Genomic DNA, 20,710 nt, shown 5'->3' on the forward strand with positions numbered 1-20,710 from the left:
TCCAAATGTTTGCCTGGAGGCGAGGGAGGGTAAAAACGCCCTCCCGCATCCCGCTGGAGGCTTTCTGGAAGCCAAAAATGCCCTCCCAGAGCCTCTGTATGAACCAAAAATCAGCTAGCCAGAACACACATGCATGTTGGAGCTGAGCTAGGACAATGGCTCCCGTGCCAGCAGATATGGCTTCGCGTGCTACCTGTGGCGCCCGTGGCATAGGTTCGCCATCACTGCTCTAATCTGTGGATCATCTGGGAACACAAACAACCACATGGACTGCTTCAACTGAGTAAGCCAACCCTTGACACTCACCCGTACGACATAGTTGAACCTTCTGGAATCCAAAATAGCATTGGAGAAATCCAGTCTATTGAAAGCTTCTCCCAGGGTGCAGTAGCCATGGCGCTAAAGTAGAGAATGAAATTCATGAATGAACAATATCTTTCTATTCTGATTCGAATCAAAAGGGTTGAGGGTCTGGAATTAGATCTGTAGAACAACTGGGTATGGTTGATTTCAAGACTGAGAGGTTATCAAGATCTCGCCTTTCGTTTTTTGCAGTATAATTTTTTTTTTATTTTTCTCCACCATAGAATAAAATAAATACAGTGTTCCCTCGATTTTCGCGGGTTCGAACTTCGCGAATAGCCTATACCACGGTTTTTCAAAAAAAAAAATTAATTAAAAAATACTTCACGGGTTTTTTTCTATACCACGGTTTTTCCCACCCAATGACATCATACGTCATCACCAAACTTTCGTCTGCCATTGCTGATTGGCCGAAATCTTGGCCAATCAGCATTTTTATCGCAAAAATAATAATTACTGTTAATAAATAATTATGTTTATAAATATCAGGATCACTAAGTGTCTTATTCAATTGTGAGTACCAGTAATAATGGTGAGTAAATGGTTGTTAAGGGAATGGGAAATGGTAATTTAGGGGTTTAAAGTGTTAAGGGATGGCTTGTGATACTGTTCATAGCCAAAAATGGTATACAGTGATACCTCGTCTTACAAACGCCTCATCATACAAACTTTTTGAGATACAAACCTGGGGTTTAAGATTTTTTTGCGTCTTCTTACAAACTATTTTCACCTTACAAACCCACCACCACCGCTGGGATGCCCCGCCTCCAGACTTCCGTTGCCAGTGAAGCACCCGTTTTTGTGCTGCTGGGATTCCCCTGAGGCTCCCCTCCATGGGAAACCCCACCTCCAGACTTCCGAGTTTTTGTGATGCTGCAGGGGAATTCCAGCAGCGTAAAAATGGGTGCTTTGCTGGCAACAGAAGTCCAGAGGTGGGGATTCCCAGCAAGGGGAGCCTCAGTGAAATCGCAGCATCGCAAAAACACAGAGGTCTGGAGGTGGGGTTTCAAGGACTTCAGTGTTTTTGCGATGCTGCGATTTCACTGATACTCCCTTCGCTGGGAAACCCCACCTCCGGACTTCCATTGCCAGCGAAGTGCTCATTTTTGTGATGTTGGGGTTCCCCTGCTGGGATTTCCCTGCAGTATTGCACGGAGGTGGGGTTTCCCATGGAGGGGAGCCTCAGGGAAATCCCAGCAGTGCAAAAACAGGTGCTTCGGCTGGCAAAAGGGGTGAATTTTGGGCTTGCACGCATTAATCCCTTTTCCATTGATTCCTATGGGAAACATTGTTTCATCTTACAAACCTTTCACCTTAAGAACCTCGTCCCGGAACCAATTAAGTTTGTAAGACAAGGTATCACTGTATTTACTTCCGCATCTCTACTTCACGGAAATTCGACTTTCGCAGGCAGTCCAATCTTGGCATCTTTAAGACCTGAGGATTTCAACTCCCAGAATTATTTAGCCAGCCGTGCTGATGACAAAATTCTGGGAGCTGAAGTCTACAAACCTCTAGATCTAAAACATTATACTGTATCATTTTACTAAATGCAAAATGCAACGGGTCAAAAACCAGCCTTTTAGTAAAATATACCCATGTTACAATATTGTCAAAGTAATGTATTCCATGTCATTAAATGCATTTGATGGAAACAATGACAGAAGAGATGGGAAATTTTCAAGCAAAGTTATTATTTGTTTAAAATAACGACGGGTACTCACTTCTTTGGTGCTCCCCTTATGTACATAAATCCATTTTTCTTGGTGAAAATCTGTTCAAACAAAAATGCATTCTATTTAAACTCGTGTAGACATTAATACTTGGTACTCAAAAATTAGGAAATTAGTCCTTTGCTCCCATCTGGATTTTTATTTATTTTATTATTTATTTATTAGATTTGTATGCCGCCCCTCTCCGTAGACTCGGGGCGGCTCACAACAGTAACAAGAACAATGTAAGAACAAATCTAATAATTTAAAAAACAATAAAAACCCCATTATTAAAAGCAAACACACACACAAACATTCCATGTATAAACTGTATAGGCCCGGGGGAAATGTGTCAGTTCCCCCATGCCTGACGGCAGAGATGGGTCTTAAGAACTTTACGAAAGGCAAGGAGGGTGGGGGCAGTTCTGATCTCCGGGGGGAGCTGGTTCCACAGGGTCGGGGCCGCCACAGAGAAGGCTCTTCTCCTGGGTCCCGCCAAATGACATTGTTTAGTCGACGGGACCCGGAGAAGGCCAACTCTGTGGGACCTAACCGGTCGCTGGGATTCGTGCGGCAGAAGGCGGTCCCGGAGGTATTCTGGTCCGATGCCATGAAGGGCTTTATAGGTCATAGCCAACACTTTGAATTGTGCCCGGAAATTGATCGGCAACCAATGAAGACTGCGGAGTGTTGGTGTAACATGGGCATATCTTGGGAAGCCCATGATTGCTCTCGCAGCTGCATTCTGCACGATCTGAAGTTTTATGAACACCCTCATTTCATCCCTCCCAACTATGGATATGCCTGTTTTTAAGAAACAAAAACGGGTATGAAAACTCTATTTCAAATTTTCAGGGTTGTAAAAAGTTGAGATCAGTTCACTGGTGGGAAAGAAAGGGGATTATCTCTGCCAAATACAAATGACGATAAATGTCAGGGCAAAAGCACTACACACAGAGCAAAGTTTCAAATCCAAGTCATCCATCTTCACATTGCAATGAATCCAAGTTCTCTGGTTAAGGTCAGAATCTGAGTGCAAAATCTCTCCAGAAACTGCTGGAAGAGTTGCAAAAACCATTTCGTGGTGTGAGAAATATGTTCTTTTCTTAGTTCTCCCTCCAGTTAAAGTTGTCTCTTGTTAATGTGATATTATAATGTATTATGTTTGTTTGGTATGTGTTGTGGTTAGCTCTGGCCCAGCTCCTGCCCCAAGGACTGTGGATGTGGGGGAGACATCCACGTGCCGCAGGCCTGTTTTGCTCCCGGTGGAATCTGCTGATGAAGGCTCCTCTGACCAAGAAGACATGAGTTACAGGGAGGAGGAGAGTGTGGCAGACAGCTCAGAAGGAGAGCAATTATCTAGCTACTCCTTGAATTCAGAACAAGAGTTAATGATACAGCCACGCATGCGGAGAGTGATGCATAGGCAACAACAACTGAGAGATTATTATCAAAGAAAATGAGGCCACCTGTGGTTGGGTGGGGCTGTGGTAATTAGTGAGGCTGCTATAAATAGCAGCCTGTGGGTTTGGCCATTGTGGAGGATTATCTGATCCTTGTGCTTCGTGGCTGCTTTGCTGACTTTGACCTTTGTGTGCTGATGTTTCCCCACTTTGAAACTAAACCAGAGCAAAGTGTGTTTCACTTTGTGAAAGAAGAAGGACTGTGAATTGCCTCACAGCTGCAAGCTAAGTGTCACAGAACTGATAAGGGACTTGCACAAATCACCAGTTTGTTTGGAGACGAGTGCTCTTTGCTATAGAAAAAGAGTGCTTAGTTTATTTGAATTTTCGGTATAAAGAACATTGTTTTGAATTTTCAAACGTGTGTGTGTCTGAAATTGTATGCATTTCCGGGAGGATTCTACCAGAGAGCTCGACAGAACAGTATGTATGTTTGCTAGATTGGTTTTGGGGGGGTTTATAATGGGTTCTTAGGGTCATGGGGTTTTACTTACTGTAGTTGTTCGACTTCTTTTTTATTATTCCGGGCACAAATCAAAATGTCGGCAATGACCTATAAAGCCCTATATGGCATCCGGCCAGAATACCTGCGGGACCGCCTTCTGCCGCACGAATCCCAGCGGCCAATCAGGTCCCACAGAGTTGGCCTTCTCCGGGTCCCGTCGACTAAACAATGCCGTTTGGCGGGACCCAGGGGAAGAGCCTTCTCTGTGGCAGCCCCGGCCCTCTGGAATCAACTCCCCCCCGGAGATTCGAATTGCCCCCACTCTTCCTGCCTTCCGCAAGATGTTGAAGACCTACCTATGTCGCCAGGTATGGTGGGACTAACTATCACTTCCCCCACCACTACCTCTTTTCTGACTGTAATACATGAGAATGGTGTGATTGTGCAGTAATGATTGTTTTTAATATTTATGGGTTTTAAATTTAGCTTTTTATCTAATATTGGATTTGTATTCTGTATATTGTATTATTGTTGTTTTGAGCCGCTCCAAGTCTTCGGAGAGGGGCTACATACAAATCTAATCTAATCCAATCCAATCCAATCCAATCCAATCCAATCCAATCCAATCCAATCCAATCCAATCTATTGTATTGTTTTATTGTTGTAAACCGCCCTGAGTCCTATGGGATTGGGCAGCATAGAAGTAGAATAAATTAAATTAAATTAGAGTATCATAATAATAATATTATTATATCTGGTGTATAAGTGCACCAGAGTGCCTTCTGTCCCATTCTGTCTTACTGTTTCTCTTTTACTAGCATCATGCATATAAATATTATTGTATCTTTTCATACCAACAATACATACTTGACAAAGGAAATAAATAAAAATAAAATAAAATAAATTTCTATCTCTTACACTGAATCCTGGTGTTATTGTTCAGCTGGTCCTTCTTTCGTTTCTTCGCAGCCACATCGCAGTTCAGGTTGTGGAAGATGTTCTCCTTGTTAAATTCCTCTTCCCAGCAGTAGCTGGAAATGACACAAGAGAAGGGGAAAAGATTTTGAATCCCTTGGGAGTTTGGAGTATATATATATTCAATAAACAGTGCATAAACTTACTATCCCCACTGTGGGGGCAGAAGCCCATCACTGCCTCTAGGTGGGTGTAGGCTCAAGGTAATAGGGCTTGTATTACAATACATCTGGAAAATGTCAAATAAAGTTTGGTTCTAAGATTTATTTTAAAGTGTTGTTTACATATTTAGAGGCTACATTTATCTGAAATGCATTTTACAGTTTGGTTTTTATCTTTATAGCCCCAGTTTTATCACGCAAAGATGATTAAGAAGGATTTGTTTACGCTATTCCTTCTTATTTATGATCTTTGCTCTTTCAGGTTTTTCTGAACATGACTTTTATCGGTTCTATCTTCCTCCCCTTAAGCGTATTATGTGTCACATCTCTTCCTCTTCCTTTTTGTCTCCTTGAAGCTATTTTCAACGGGGCTTACTCTCTTAATCTTCTACAATCAAACTTTGCACATGCCCTAACAGGATTGGCCACATTCTTTCTTCCCAAAGTTTGCTGCCTCTCCCTTCTTCCTCTTATATTTTAGATATAATAAATCCAGGGGTGAAATGCTCTCGGTTCGCTCGTGCCTTTCGGTCGCCGGAGAACCGGTCGCGAAGGCAACATGAGGCTCCACCCACCGACCGGAACCCCACCAGTTGGGTTCTTTTATCCTCTGTGCACACTGCCTTCGCGACCAGCTCTCCGATGACCAAAAGCATTTCACCCCTGAATAAATCCTTTAAAGGTGTTGAGGTTGGGTAAATGCACTCTGCACACAGTGAGAGCACCACAAAATAATAATAATAATAATAATAATAATAATAATAATAACAACAACAATAACAACAACAACAACAACAATAATAATAGCAGAGATGGCTAAATTGATTGCTTTGATCAACAACAACAACACAAAAATACAATTACTTTTGTTTCTAGTTGGAAACCGCTTCTGGAGTTTATTTATTTATTTATTTATTTATTTATTTATTTTTATTTATTTATTTTGTCCAATACACAATGAGGGTTTTAGTGGGTATATATCTATATACACATAGTAAAATACATGATGAAGGTTATAGAGGAGATACTCATAGTAAAATATATCTAAGAAATAATAGAAAAGAAGATATAGTAATAGAACATATCAATGAAAGAATAGAAGAAGAGATATAGGAATAGAAGAAAGGTATAGGAGATATAGGAGAGCAATAGGACAGGGGACGGAAGCACTCTAGTGCACTTGTACTCGCCCCTTACTGACCTCTTAGGAATCTGGATAGGTCAACCGTGGATAATCTAAGGGTAAAGTGTTGGGGGTTTGGGGATGACACTATGGAGTCCGGTAATGAGTTCCACGCTTCGACAACTCGGTTACTGAAGTCATATTTTTTAGAGTCAAGTTTGGAGCGGTTAATATTAAGTTTAAATCTGTTGTGTGCTCTTGTGTTGTTGTGGTTGAAGCTAGTTAGTGCTTGAGTTGGGGAAAAAAACCAAAACTTTGATTTTGGGTTTTACCGATTAAGATAGATTTGTTGTTATAGAAATGGCTATTTATGCTATTATGCAAAAGTAAAAAGTTGAGATTTGAAGTTTCGTTCTAATGCACCAAAGGTTGTTGGAAGTTAATTCCTTTTTTTAATTTTCTACACTTTTCCTTTTCCTTCCCTATTTTTTCTTACTCTTTGCTTTTATGTTTGTATCTTATATTATAAACTAATAAAAACTTTTTAAAAAATGCTACAAAAAAGACCCGATTTTCAATAAATATACTGCTCAAAATAAATAAATAAAGGGAACACTCAAATAACACGTCCTAGATCTGAATGAATGAAATTTTCTCATTGAATACTTTGTTCTGTACAAAGTTGAATGTGCACAACAGCATGTGAAATCGATTGTCAATGTTGCTTCCTCAGTGGACAGGTTGATTTCACAGACGTTTGATTTATTTGGAGTTATATTGCGTTGTTTAAGTGTTCCCTTTTTTTGAGCAGTGTAAATATATATACGTATTGACTGTTGGACAGGAAATCATTCCTGTTCTATACCAAGGGGACTTTCACTGTACCCATTCATAGAGAAGCATATTGGGGTGAGGAGGTAGAGGAGAATCCTTATAGGACCCTAGAGAGGTTCCCCATCCTTTGCAGTATATTCAAACTTATAAGGGATTCAACCATTTCTTTTGCAAGTAGGTAGAAATACAAAGTCCATTGGCTCTGATCCCTGTTTTTTGCATCAACACCATTCTGACTTGGACATTCTATTACTTCAAGGTCTGTTGCAATCAGGAAAGAAAAGAATGCTAAAAGAATTATCTAGAGGGTTTTTTTAAAGGCTATTTATAAATAAGTTGAACCGTAAAGCAGTTCCAGAAAATCTCATCTTTAGAGAAGGATACAAGATCCAGCTGCCGTTTTCTCAGCCAAATATATATATTTTCTGCAATCATAACAGTAATTAAATAGCAGTTGCACCACAAGACCCATGACTTCTTGCCCTTCCACTAACCACCTCTTGCTCACTTGATGTCACAACTTCCTGCTTGTGTCACATCTAAGCTACATCGCTGATGATACCTTCAGGCACGGTGACATTTGTGTCTCATATAGTTGACTAACTGCAATTCAGACTTTTTTCAAAGGTCTAAAAATACTCCGTGGGGAGCAGGAGATTGCAAGAAGGACGACTGGGGAAAGCAATGTGAAACTATAGCTGTCTACACATCCAGCAAGAATGAACATCCAGGAAGTTAGATTTGATTTAGACTTCTACTTTCAACTGCGCCTTTCTACAGAGAAGCACAAACGTACGAGGATCTATCCAGAGTACAAACTGATTACAGGTAGTCCTCAACTTACAACTCTAATTGAACCCAAAATTCCCATTACTAAGCCAGACAGTTGTTCAGTGACTTTTGTCTGGTCACCGCACCTCAAGAAGGATATAATGGAACTGGAAAAGGTGCAAAAAACAGATTTAAACTTAATATTAACCGCTCCAAACTTGACTGTAAAAAATATGACTTCAGTAACCGAGTTGTCGAAGCGTGGAACTCATTACCGGACTCCATAGTGTCATCCCCAAACCCCCAACACTTTACCCTTAGATTATCTACGGTTGACCTATCCAGATTCCTAAGAGGTCAGTAAGGGGCGAGTACAAGTGCATTAGAGTGCCTTCCGTCCCCTGTCCTATTGCTCTCCTATATCTCCTATACCTTTCCTCTATTCCTATATCTCTTCTTCTATTCTTTCATTGATATATTCTATTCCTATATCTTCTTTTCTATTCTTTCTTAGATATATTTTACTATGAGTATCTCCTCTATAACCTTCATCATGTATTTTACTATGTGTATATTGATATATACCCACTAAAACCCTCATTGTGTATTGGACAAAATAAATAAATATATAAAAAAAGAATGATAAAGGAAATGGAGCCCCTCCCTTATGATACCAGGTTGCAACACCTTGGTCTCGTCAGCCTTGAAAGACGGCGTTTAAGGGGTGACTTGATCGAAGTGTATAAAATCATGAATGGGATAGAAAAGGTGGATAGAGAAAAATTCTTTTTTTCTATCACACAATACTAGGACGGGGGGGGGGGGCAATCCCTAAAGCTCATAGGTAAGAAAACGAGGACAAATAAAAGGAAATATTTCTTCACTCAGAGGGTCATTGGTTTATGGAATTCACTTCCAGAAGAGATCGTGACAGCTGTCAGTCTTGATAGCTTCAAGGCAGGATTAGACAGATTCATGGATGCCAAGTGTATCGGTGGTTATTGAAACGGATGTCCATGTGCCACCTCTATGTTGGTTGAGGCAGGCAGGATTCCCTTGAGTACCATTTGGTGGGGGTAAAGGGAAAGGGAGGGTCTTGCCTTCTCTTTCTGCTCAAGATCCCCATGGACAATTGGTGGGCCACTGTGTGACACAGAATGCTGGACTCGATGGGCTTTTGGCCTGATTCAGCAGGGCTCTTCTTATGTATGTTCTTATGTCCCATTTTATGATCTTTCCTGCCACAGTTCTTAAGCGAATTCCTGTACAGTGGAACCCCGACATAAGAGCTGCTCTACTTAAGAGCAACTCGAGATAAGAGCTGGGAGGGGAGAGATATTTTTGTTCTACTTACAAGCCCAAATTCGAGATACAAGCGCCAAGGAGCTGTCTCCTGAAGCCAAACGCTAACTTCCACGTTCGGCTTCAGGAGACAGCTGCGAAGCGGCGCGCGTGTTTTAAAAGGTTGCAGCCGGCCTGGGGGGCTCGGGGGGGTGCTTGCAGCTTTCTTTCTTGCTCTTTTTCTTTCTCTCTTTTACCTTCCCTTCTATTTCTTCTTTTCTTTCTCCTTCCCACCTTCTTCCCTCCCTCCCTCCCTTCACTCATTCCTCTCTTACTCTCCCCTTTCATAAGTTTCCTTGCTTCCTTCCTCTGTTCCTGTCCCTTCCCCCTTTCTTTCTTTCTTGCTTGCTTTCTTTCTTGCTCTTTTTCTTTCTCTCTTTTACCTTCCCTTCCTCTATTTCTTCTTTTCTTTCTCCTTCCCACCTTCACTCATTCCTCTCTTACTCTCCCCTTTCATAAGTTTCCTTGCTTCCTTCCTCTGTTCCTGTCCCTTCCCTTTCTTTCTTTCTTTCTTTCTTTCTTTCTTTCTTTTACCTTCCATTCCTCTATTTCTTCTTTTCTTTCTCCTTCCCACCTTCTTCCCTCCCTCCCTCCCTTCACTCATTCCTCTCTTACTCTCCCCTTTCATAAGTTTCCTTGCTTCCTTCCTCTGTTCCTGTCCCTTCCCCCTTTCTTTCTTTCTTTCTTTCTTTCTTTCTTTCTTGCTCTTTTTCTTTCTCTCTTTTACCTTCCCTTCCTCTATTTCTTCTTTTCTTTCTCCTTCCCACCTTCACTCATTCCTCTCTTACTCTCCCCTTTCATAAGTTTCCTTGCTTCCTTCCTCTGTTCCTCTCCCTTCCTTTTCTTTCTTTCTTGCTTTCTTTCTTTCTCTCTTTTACCTTCCATTCCTCTATTTCTTCTTTTCTTTCTCCTTCCCACCTTCTTCCCTCCCTCCCTCCCTTCACTCATTCCTCTCTTACTCTCCCCTTTCATAAGTTTCCTTGCTTCCTTCCTCTGTTCCTGTCCCTTCCCCCTTTCTTTCTTTCTTTCTTTCTTTCTTGCTTGCTTGCTTGCTTTCTTGCTCTTTTTCTTTCTCTCTTTTACCTTCCCTTCCTCTATTTCTTCTTTTCTTTCTCCTTCCCACCTTCTTCCCTCCCTCCCTCCCTTCACTCATTCCTATCTTACTCTCCCCTTTCATAAGTTTCCTTGCTTCCTTCCTCTGTTCCTGTCCCTTCCCTCTTTCCTTCCTTCCTTCCCACCCTCCATCCATTCATTCACCCATTCCTCTCTTGATCGCTTAAAGCCGGTCCCTGGTGCAAAAAGGGTTGGGGACCTCTGTCCTACAGGATTGGGTGGCAGAGAAGTTGAACATATGTAAATTTAAAAGTTTAAGAAAGTTTACAAGTTAAGTGAAAGAAACTTCATTATTCATTTATATGTACATGTACATTTCTTCATTAAAAACATGTCTTTCTGCATAATTTAGACTAACTTTGTGAGTTTTTTGAGGGCTGGAACCAATTAAAATTATTTACATTAATTCCTATGGGGAAAAGTCGTTCGAGATAAGAGCTGCTCGACTTAAGAGCCCAGGTCCGGAACGAATTAAACTCGTATCTCGAGGTACCACTGTACTTGCTTGAGATAACTTGCTTAACATGGTTTGCAAGCAGATCTGGATTGCTTTTTGACATTTGCTTATCAGAAGGTCACAAAAGGTTATTGCATGACCCCCGGACTCTGCAATTGTCATAAATGCATACCAGTTGCCAAGTTTCTGAATTTAGATCAGGTCACCAGGGCAGTAGTGGGTTCCTACCGGAATGGTAAAAGATGCCACACCGATAGCAAAAGTTGAGCTGCTTGTGTAGCTTTGGTTGTCTTGAGTGCATGTACACATCCCAGTGTGTTTTTGCTTCTGTGCATATGCAGGAAGCAAAATGTTGTGAGGGGATGCGCTTGTGCGTGAGATAATAATAATAATAATAATAATAATAATAATAATAATAATAATAATAATGGAGAAAAAAGAAAGTATGGATCATCGACATCGCAATTCCAGGAGACAGCAGAATTGAGGAGAAGCAGCTAGAGAAATTAGTGAACTATGAAGATCTAAAAATCGAGCTGCAATGACTCTGGCATAAGCCCGTGAAAGTGGTCCCAGTGGTACTTGGCATGCTGGGCGCAGTGCCAAAGGATCTCAGCGGACATTTGAAAACCATCGGAATTGACAAAATCTCCATCTGTCAATTGCAAAAGGCCACTTTACTGGGATCGGCAAACATAATTCGCCGCTACATCACGCAGTAGGTGCTTGGGAAGCGCCCGACTGGTGATAAAATACGAAATCCAGCATAGTGATCTCGTTTGCTGTGTTGTACTGGCATAATAATAATAATAATAACAACAGAGTTGTAAGGGACCTTGGAGGTCTTCTAGTCCAACCCCCTTCTTAGACAGGAAACCCTACATTACATCAGACAGATGGTTATCCAACATCTTCTTAAAAACTTCCAGTCTTTGGGAATTCACAACTTCTGGAGACAAGATGTTCCACTGATTAATTGTTCTAACTGTCAGGAATTTCTCCTTAGTTCTAAGTTACTTCTCTCCTTGTTTAGTTTCCACCCATTCTTCTTGTTCTACCCTAAGGTGCTTTGGAGAATAGGTTGACTCCTTCTTCTTTGTGGCAACACCTGAAATACTACTATCATCTCCCCTGGTCCTTCTTTTCATTAAACTGGACATACCCAGTTCCTGCAACCATTCTTCGTATGTTTTAGCCTCTAGTCCCCTAATCATCTTTGTCTTTGATTTTTTTCCTAGAGTCTCAATATCCTTTTTGCATCGTGGTGACCAAAACTGAATGCAGTATTTCGTATTTTGGTAATTTTTTTGCTTCTGTGCATGTGTGGATGTAAAAAAATCACCAAAATTACGCACGCTTTCCTTCGCAAGATTTTCTGTGTGTGTGTGCAAGACAACCAAAGCTGCACAAGCAGCACACTGGTTGTAGCAGTAGGAGCAATGCTGCAACCATCATAAATGTGAAAAACGGTCATAAATATTTTTTCCCCCAGTGCCACTGTTAACTTTGAATGATCACTAAACAAACCAAATCAAGGATTATCCACAACCTCTGAGATTACAGTAGTCATCACAAAGTGCAGGATTGTGCACACCTATCACTCCTGGGATAAGTTTTACAGTATTTCAGGCTATGCAAAATAAAAACTACGTTTTATGTCAGGCGAACTTTGCAAACACAATAAATAAATCTATTTATAATTGTTAATCCCTCGGTAGCAAGCATTCTTATTTACATTGCAGCCTGTTTTATCTCTCTGGTTACAAAGCTGTTATCGTGGTTTTTTTAAGTGCTTCCCTGAAAGAAAACAGCCAGCTCACCCATCGCTTGAGCTACACAAAGATATCATGTTCCTACGTGTGCATTGGTAACAAGATCCTATTCACAGTCTTTCACAAGCAACTCTGTTGTTGAACCTCCTGGGCAATTTATGGATTTGTATTCAATCTCATTCTTGGTTGTCTATAGTTACGACCAAGGATAAGACATGGTTGGACTTGCATGGTACAGTAAACTTAGTCATTCGATGCTCTTCCGTTATGTAGAAAAAAACAGAACACATGACTCATGTTTATATTTAACAGATGGGAATTAGACATCATTCTTCTCAAATTCCCTGAAAGTCTTTAAGCTGTTGCTTCATGAAAGGAACGGAGAGATTTTCTAGAAAACTGATCCTAGGTCCTTTTTAACCAATGATCCGAGGTGCCAGAGACAAAGCTTGGGGCACCAATATTAAATTAAATTTATTAAAGTTAATATTGGTGTTAATATATGAAACCGTTCTGCTTTGAAATCTGATTAAAACCCTGGGAAATATTCTTGCTCAGAATGTCTGTATATTGAAATAGCATTTTATAGTTGGGTAGAATTATAAGTATAAAGAATTTTATAGTTGATTTTTTAATAGTATAGAAACATAGAAATCTGACGGCAGAAAAAGACCTCATGGTCCATCTAGTCTGCACTTATACTATTTTCTGTATTTTATCTTAGGATGGATATATGTTTATCCCAGGCATGTTTAAATTCAGTTGCTGTGGATTTACCAACCACGTCTGCTGGAAGTTTGTTCCAAGCATCTACTGCTCTTTCAGTAAAATAATATTTTCTCATGTTGCTTTTGATCTTTCCCCCAACTAACTTCAGATTGTGTCCCCTTGTTCTTGTGTTCACTTTCCTATTAAAAACACTTCCCTCCTGGACCTTATTTAACCCTTTGACACATTTAAATGTTTCGATCATGTCCCCCCTTTTCCTTCTGTCCTCCAGACTATACAGATTGAGTTCATTAAGTCTTTCCCGATACGTTTTATGCTTAAGACCTTCCACCATTCTTGTAGCCCGTCTTTGGACCCATTCAATTTTGTCAATATCTTTATTATAATTTATAGTTGAATTCTTTATAGTATAAAGAATTTTATAGTTAATTTTAAAGGGTTAAATAAGGTTCAGGAGAGAAGTGTTTTTAATAGGAAAGTGAACACAAGAACAAGGGGGCACAATCTGAGATTAGTTGGGGGAAAGATCAGAAGCAACGTGGGAAAATATTATTTTACTGAAAGAGCAGCAGATGCTTGGAACAAACTTCCAGCAGACATTTATTTATTTATTTATTCAATTTTTATGCCGCCCTTCTCCTTAGACTCAGGGCGGATTACAACATGTTAACAATAGCACTTTTTAACAGAGCCAGCATATTGCCCCCACAATCCGGGTCCTTATTTTACCCACCTTGGAAGGCTGAGTCAACCTGGTTGGTAAATCCACAGTGACTGAATTTAAACATGCCTGGGATAAACATATATCCATCCTAAGATAAAATACAGGAAATAGTATAAGGGCAGACTAGATGGACCATGAGGTCTTTTTCTGCCGTCAATCTTCTATGTTTCTATGTTGGGTAGAAAAGAGGAGGCAGAAATAAAGCTATACACTGGGGTATGATGTTAAATAATTGTAAAAGTATAAAATGGCTATTGTTGAAACTAAACGTAAGAATATAGATACAAAGTAAAAAGGCCTTTCATAAAGCTGAATGAAACCGTTGGTACTGAGCGTTGTAAAATAATATATATGATATAAGAAATAGATGTCAAGATAGACAGCAAGGGGGGAGGATTTGTTATATGTTTCTATGTTTCTTTTTTCTCTGTTCTTTTTGTCTATTGATGTGGAAGTGGGAGTAAATTGCTATTGGCATTTTGTATACAGCCAATCCAAAAATGCATGGTTTTCAGGAAGGACATCAACACGTGCTTAGAGAATATAGAATATCCAGGAATTTTCTGATGCATCTACACAAATTTACTGGTACGTGTCCATATAATACCTGCTTTTAGCTGATGACAATGAAAAATCTTGAACAGGAGCAGCTGTAACTTGAATCCAGGAAGAACTACAATGTCTAAATCAACCTTGGGAATTTTTACAACCTTGGGAATTTTTAAGAAGTATGGAGTTCAATTCCCATGCTGGACGGGGGTGTTCTGGAAGTTGAAGCCCTCACATTGTAAAATTCACAAAGTTGTAAAACACTGGTCTAGATGTTATCTAAGGAGGCCTCACACCTCCCCCCAGGAACCAACTTACTCCTTATTTTCAGCTGAAACTATATCTTTGTTTACTGGGCATGTTACCAGGACATTGAAATATCACCTGCTCAGATGATTCAACAGTACTGTATTGCTCAACATCATGTGATGATGGGCTTTGGAACATCTTAAAAAAGACCATTTTGAAATGTCACTAGCAGTGATGAATTTCGGAAACTGTAGGTGAAGTCCAAAGCCATCATCACTGGGAAGGTGGTAATGAATACACTCGCACAAGGACGACAATCTCCATGATAAAGTGTTTTAGGATTTTTAAGGTTTTTAATTAATTGGATCAATTGTATTACTATGTTTTCTATATATGTTGTGAGCTGCCCCGAGTCCTCGGAGATAGATAGATAAATAAATAGATAGATAGGTAGATAGATAGATTAGATAGATTAGATAGATAGATAGATAGATAGATTAGATAGATAGATAGATAGATAGAAACATAGACAGACAGACAGACAGACAGACAGACAGACAGACAGACAGACTGGACAGCTATTTGTCTGGAATTGTATAGTCTCCTGCTTGAGCAGGGGGTTTGGGCTAGTTGACCTCCAAGATAACTTCCAATTCTGTTATTACGTTAGGAACAATAAAGCTACTTCCTACATGTAGCCTACGAACAACTGGACCGCCACTGGATATGTATTTTCAATAACTCTTTCTTTCTATGTTATAATAGGCTGGATTTTAGCAGACAGGCAATAACCCAATTCTCATATATATTGCCTTGCTTGACAATGATAAGCGTGCTCAAAATGCCAAAAAAAATAACCTTACTCAGGGCATCTTGCTCCAAGTCTTGAGCTGGAACTGTTATAGACAGATGTTTTATGCAAGCTGCTGAAAATCCTCAGAATTCTGTCAACCCTTCGGAGCTTATTCAGATTAGGGAGAAAGGAAAATAGGCTGCGTGGACATCTGTTTGGATTAAAACCTTTCCATGAGCTCAGATCAGTTATCCATAATGTGTGCGTATGTGTGTATTTTTATATGTCTAACATATTTTTGCTGATAATGAAAAGGAAGGGAGACTAGCTTTAATCTCTAGATCACAGGTTCTCCTCCTCTCAGCTTGTACCAAGGAAGGGTTATATGGGTTTCTTGGGGGGTTCTTTTCTGTCGAACCATCCTGGTATGTACGTATGTATGTGAACTGGAAAATGAAGAGAGACTACTATTGATATATTTTGAGGTTGTTTCCTCTCATCAGCTAACCATATCCTCACTGGGATTTGAACCTGTAACCTCTGCCTTATAAGGCAGAGAATTAACCTCTAGGTCACAGGATCTCCTCCTTTCAGCTTTGTAACAGGGAAATACATATATATGTATGTACGTATGTATTGAGTGATACAATATGTGATATACAGTATATATATATATATATATATCACATGTTTTTTGCTGAAATTTTAAAATTAAGGAAGACTAGGATGGCACCATTTCGGCCTTGTTCTGGCCTCATCAGCTAGCCACACCCTTACTGGGATTTGATCCAGCAGCTTCTGCCTTGCAAGGCAGAGAATTAACCTCTAGGCCACCAGACCTGATCCCTTCAGCTCTGTACCGGGGAGGGGCTATAAGTTTTTTATGTCGGATATATATATATATTCATGGATATATATGTATGTATGCATGTATGTGTATGTATGTATGCATGTATGTATGTATGTATGTATGTATATGTATATGTATGTATGTTTGTACGTATGTACTGTATGTGGGTATGTATGTATGTATGTATGTATGTATGTGTGTATGTATTGCAATACTGCTTTAACCAGCAGAAGTAGCAAACCAAAGGTCTTAATAATAGTGCAAACTGGTAATCTCAGAATTCGATCTTCTAATAATCTATTTCACATGGATGGACGAGTGATACTGCATAAATTTAAAATGTCATCTGGGGCTGTATTGACCAAATGCTGATTTAAAGGATGAAAACTTTTACACGAACTACCTACCAATAAAATGTTCTCAGGGGGACTGTCATATTTAGCCACAAGCCCTAACCTCAAAAGAGTTACATTTAATTTTGCTCTTTCGGTTTGAAAGCATTCTGCATCCTCTGAAGTGATGTCGGCAAAACAATGCAACAGTTTGTAAAATTACCATCCCAAACAAAAATGTTTGGGGCTAATCCTTTAAAAGAACTTTGTCGATTCCACTAGGTAACCCACACAAAGCCGACTCATTTTTTTTCATTTTGTTCGGAAGAGTTCTTCATCAAAGCAAAACAAACAGGAAAAAAAACGCTGGAGAATGTAGCTAGTCCTCTATGGAAGCTTTTGTTTTCTTCTAGTTTTCATTTTATTAGACGGAGGCAGATGCAAAACCTTTCTTTGTGATGCAACAATCACTGCAGGACACAAAGAATCCTGGAGCTAGATTGGTCAGTACTTAATAATTTTATTGTCGTTTTGCAGAGGAGTGTTTTAACTTGCAAACAGAGATTACTGTTTAACTGGCCGACGCTGGGTCACATGCCAAGCAAAACAAACCAGAATGACCTGCCATAATACCCAGCAGAGATTTTTATTCGCTAAACATATTCAAGAAAAACAAAACTCTCAAGAGTTTAAAAATAGATTCAGGCCATTTTGTTCAGCTCAACTTTTCAATAACAGAGCCCTGAAACCACTTAACTGTCAGGATCGATGGGGTGTAACTAAACAGATAACACAACTAAGCAAAAATTCAACTATTGGGGATGTTCTGTCTCTCTTTTTTTAAATATAGATGGATATTTCACCACAATAGCCACCCACTGATTATGATGCAAAGCTAACCCAAAGTTTATTTAAACTAGCATTTTCCTGGAAAATAAGAACAGGAAACATAAATGGAGCCTTGAAAAACTGACAATAAAGTTTCAATCGGCAGCCTGGTTTCTGACTCTTGCAGACAACTTATTTATTGTGTAAAGAAGTCAATGTCATCACATTTAATGGACTTTGTTTTTGGAGATGTAAGCTAATAGGTCTTTGGCAGCTCAGTTATGTGCCTGCTAACTTTGAAACAAACTGTTCTGTGCTCAGAAGGGTTTAGTGAAAAGCTAACTGAGGATTTGGTCCAACATCTGTTTAAATCCAAAATATCTTGCCCAAACTCGACTATAAACCATGGGGATATTGTTATTATTATTATTGTTTGCATGCTATAGCAATGTTTCTCAACCTTGGCCACTTTAAGCCATGAGGACTTCAACTCCCAGAATTCTCTAGTCCACAGTCGGTACAGGGCAATATGGCCTCCTGGTAGTGAAAATGGACCTGTGTGTGCAGCTCCAGCTGACTGGTGCATGGGAGGGTGCGTCGGTGTGAGATTTAGCTTCTGCGCATGTGCCGGAAGTGAAATATCATATGAGGACACACGCGCAAGCAAAATTTTGGCGACGTCCCCCAATTTTTTTGCTTCTGCATATGCGGAAGCCAAAATATCGGCAAAATATCATGCGCGGAAGCAAAAATATTGGTGAAAATCACCAAAATCTTGCTCGCATACCCTTCCTCACCTTCCTCACATGAGATTTTGCTTCTGATGCATGTGCAGAAGCCAAATCTCATGCTGATGTGCATGAGCCCATCTGCCGTACATGTGCCCACGCTGATCACCGAGAGCGACCCGGTAGCATCGGCAAAGAGGAGCCTTCGCCTGCTCTAGCCAGTCACCTTAAACTGGCCAAAGTCGAGAAACACTGCTGTACAGCCTTCTCTAGTCTACAACTGACCAGGATTTATCGGCCTACAACCAGCATCATCCCCAGCTAGATGAGACCTAGATGTGGAGGATGAGATCTGGACATCTTGGACTCTGCTGACGTACTGCATGAGTCAAAAAGAGGGCTGTGAAAATATTTGCTGACCTCTCACATCTTGGACATAAACTGCTTCAACTCTTAACCTCAAAACGATGCTATAGAACATTGCACACCAGAACAGCTAGGCACAAGAACAGTTTTTCCCGGAATGCTAAACAATTATTTGCTAAACAAATAATTCCTTCAACACTGTCAAACTATTTACTAAATTTGCACTACTATTAATCTTCTCATCGGTCTCCTTACCCATCTCCTCCCACAAATGACTCTATGACTGTAACTTTGTTGCTTGGTTGCTTGGTTCCTAATATGATTTGATTGTTTATTTGTACCCAGATTATCATTGTTGTATTTTATGATTCTTGGTGAACTTTTCTTTTATGTATACTGAGACATATTTTTTTATTTTTTTATTGGATTTGTATGCCGCCCCTCTCCGTAGACTCGGGGCGGCTAACAGCAATAATAAAACAGCATATAATAATAATCCAATACTAAAAACAGTTAAAAACCCATTATTATAAAAACCAAACATACATACAGACATACCATGCATAAAATTGTAAAGGCCTAGGGGGAAAGAGTATCTCAATTCCCCCATGCCTGGCGGCAGGGGTGGGTTTTAAGCAGCTTACGAAAGGCAAGGAGGGTGGGGGCAAATTCCTTGTGTGTCCAATCATACTTGGCCAATAAAATTCTATTCTATTCTATTCTATTCTTCTATTCTATTTTATTCTAAATTATCTTTTGGGCATTCAATCTTTGGGAGATCCTCACCTGTTAAACATGATCCCTTTTAGGGAGTCTTGGACTACAATTCCCACTACCTCCAGCTGATTATGGGAGTTGTAGCTGAAGATGACACCTTTCAAGCAAGCTGGCAGGCTGCCCTCCCATAAGGGAAAGAGTCATGTTTTTAAGAGGTGGAGCTCACTTATAACAACAAAGAGAACATTGCACATGTCTTCACAGTACACTAGTTTCCTGGGAACTCAAGCGTGGAACACCAAACTCACAGTCTTTGTGATGGCACTGTCATGCTGGCTTGAGTTGGCTCAGTTCATGTTTTTCTTGCTGGTGTTGGGTCTTAGACTTCGGACCATCAATTGGGAGGATTGTATAAGGACCATTTTCTGTATTATTCATGTTGTCTTATATTTTTGTTATGGATTGCACCAGTAGAGGCTAAATCAATTTCGTTGTATATATGTACAATGACAATAAAGATTATTATTATATTATTAGGATCAGATTTATATGGAACCACTGATTTTTTTCATAAGAGCAATAGAAGGGGATTTTCTGTGATATTCGACAGCATGTTGTGGGTACCATGACTTTCATGAATGGACCTTTCCAATTTAAAAAAAGGTTAGTGACATGGCTAATTAAACAGCCACATGGTCAAAGGCATTAGGAAACACTGGGATTAATTACCATGATTCAAGTCCATGAAAACTTACAATGAAATGCATAATTTTATGTTTTCCAGTCTACAAAAGAGTTTTAGAGCCTTATAATTTTTGACCTTATGATTCTTGTTGAATTTATCTTTTCTTTTATATACACTGAGAGAATGTGCTGAAAGACAAATTTCTTGTCCAATCACACTTGGCCAATAAAATTCTATTCTATTCTATTCTATTCCACTCTATTCTAAACTTCAGATATTATATTATTTCCTATATTACTTCATTACTGCTCTCCTTCTCCAAATCTTGACCTGTTCTCAGAGGGTACATTAGTAAAGCAGCGATACAAACTGAGTAAAAGCTTAGGAACACTTGCAGAATCACTGAACATGGAAATTCAACTCCTAGCATCACCTTAAACATTTTAGATCCGGGGTTTCCAACCCTGGCAACTTTTAAGACTTTAAAGTTCCTCAGAAGAACTCTGGGAATTGAAGTCCACAAGTCTTAAAGTTGCTAAGGATGGAGAGTGAGACCCCTGTTTTAGATCTTCCTTTCCTGAACCAGCCCTTTATAGAATCAGAAGTTACAATTTTCAGAATTTCCAGTCG

The 20,710-nt window shown here is 39.8% G+C and overlaps 1 protein-coding gene across 1 annotated transcript in view; it reads right to left on the reverse strand.

Moving 5' to 3' along the window:
• FBXO32 (F-box protein 32) overlaps nucleotides 1-20,710 on the reverse strand; it is a 41,776-nt gene that overhangs the window by 19,372 nt on the left and 1,694 nt on the right. The window contains exons 2-4 of the mRNA XM_070748261.1: nucleotides 4,902-5,014; nucleotides 2,088-2,137; nucleotides 307-399 (exon numbers count right to left, since the gene is read on the reverse strand). Coding sequence (XP_070604362.1) covers nucleotides 307-399; nucleotides 2,088-2,137; nucleotides 4,902-5,014 — 256 coding nt within the window. The remainder of the gene's footprint in view (nucleotides 1-306; nucleotides 400-2,087; nucleotides 2,138-4,901; nucleotides 5,015-20,710) is intronic.

This window comes from Erythrolamprus reginae, chromosome 3 (assembly GCF_031021105.1).
Source record: "Erythrolamprus reginae isolate rEryReg1 chromosome 3, rEryReg1.hap1, whole genome shotgun sequence".
Taxonomy (NCBI): Eukaryota; Metazoa; Chordata; class Lepidosauria; order Squamata; family Dipsadidae; genus Erythrolamprus; species Erythrolamprus reginae.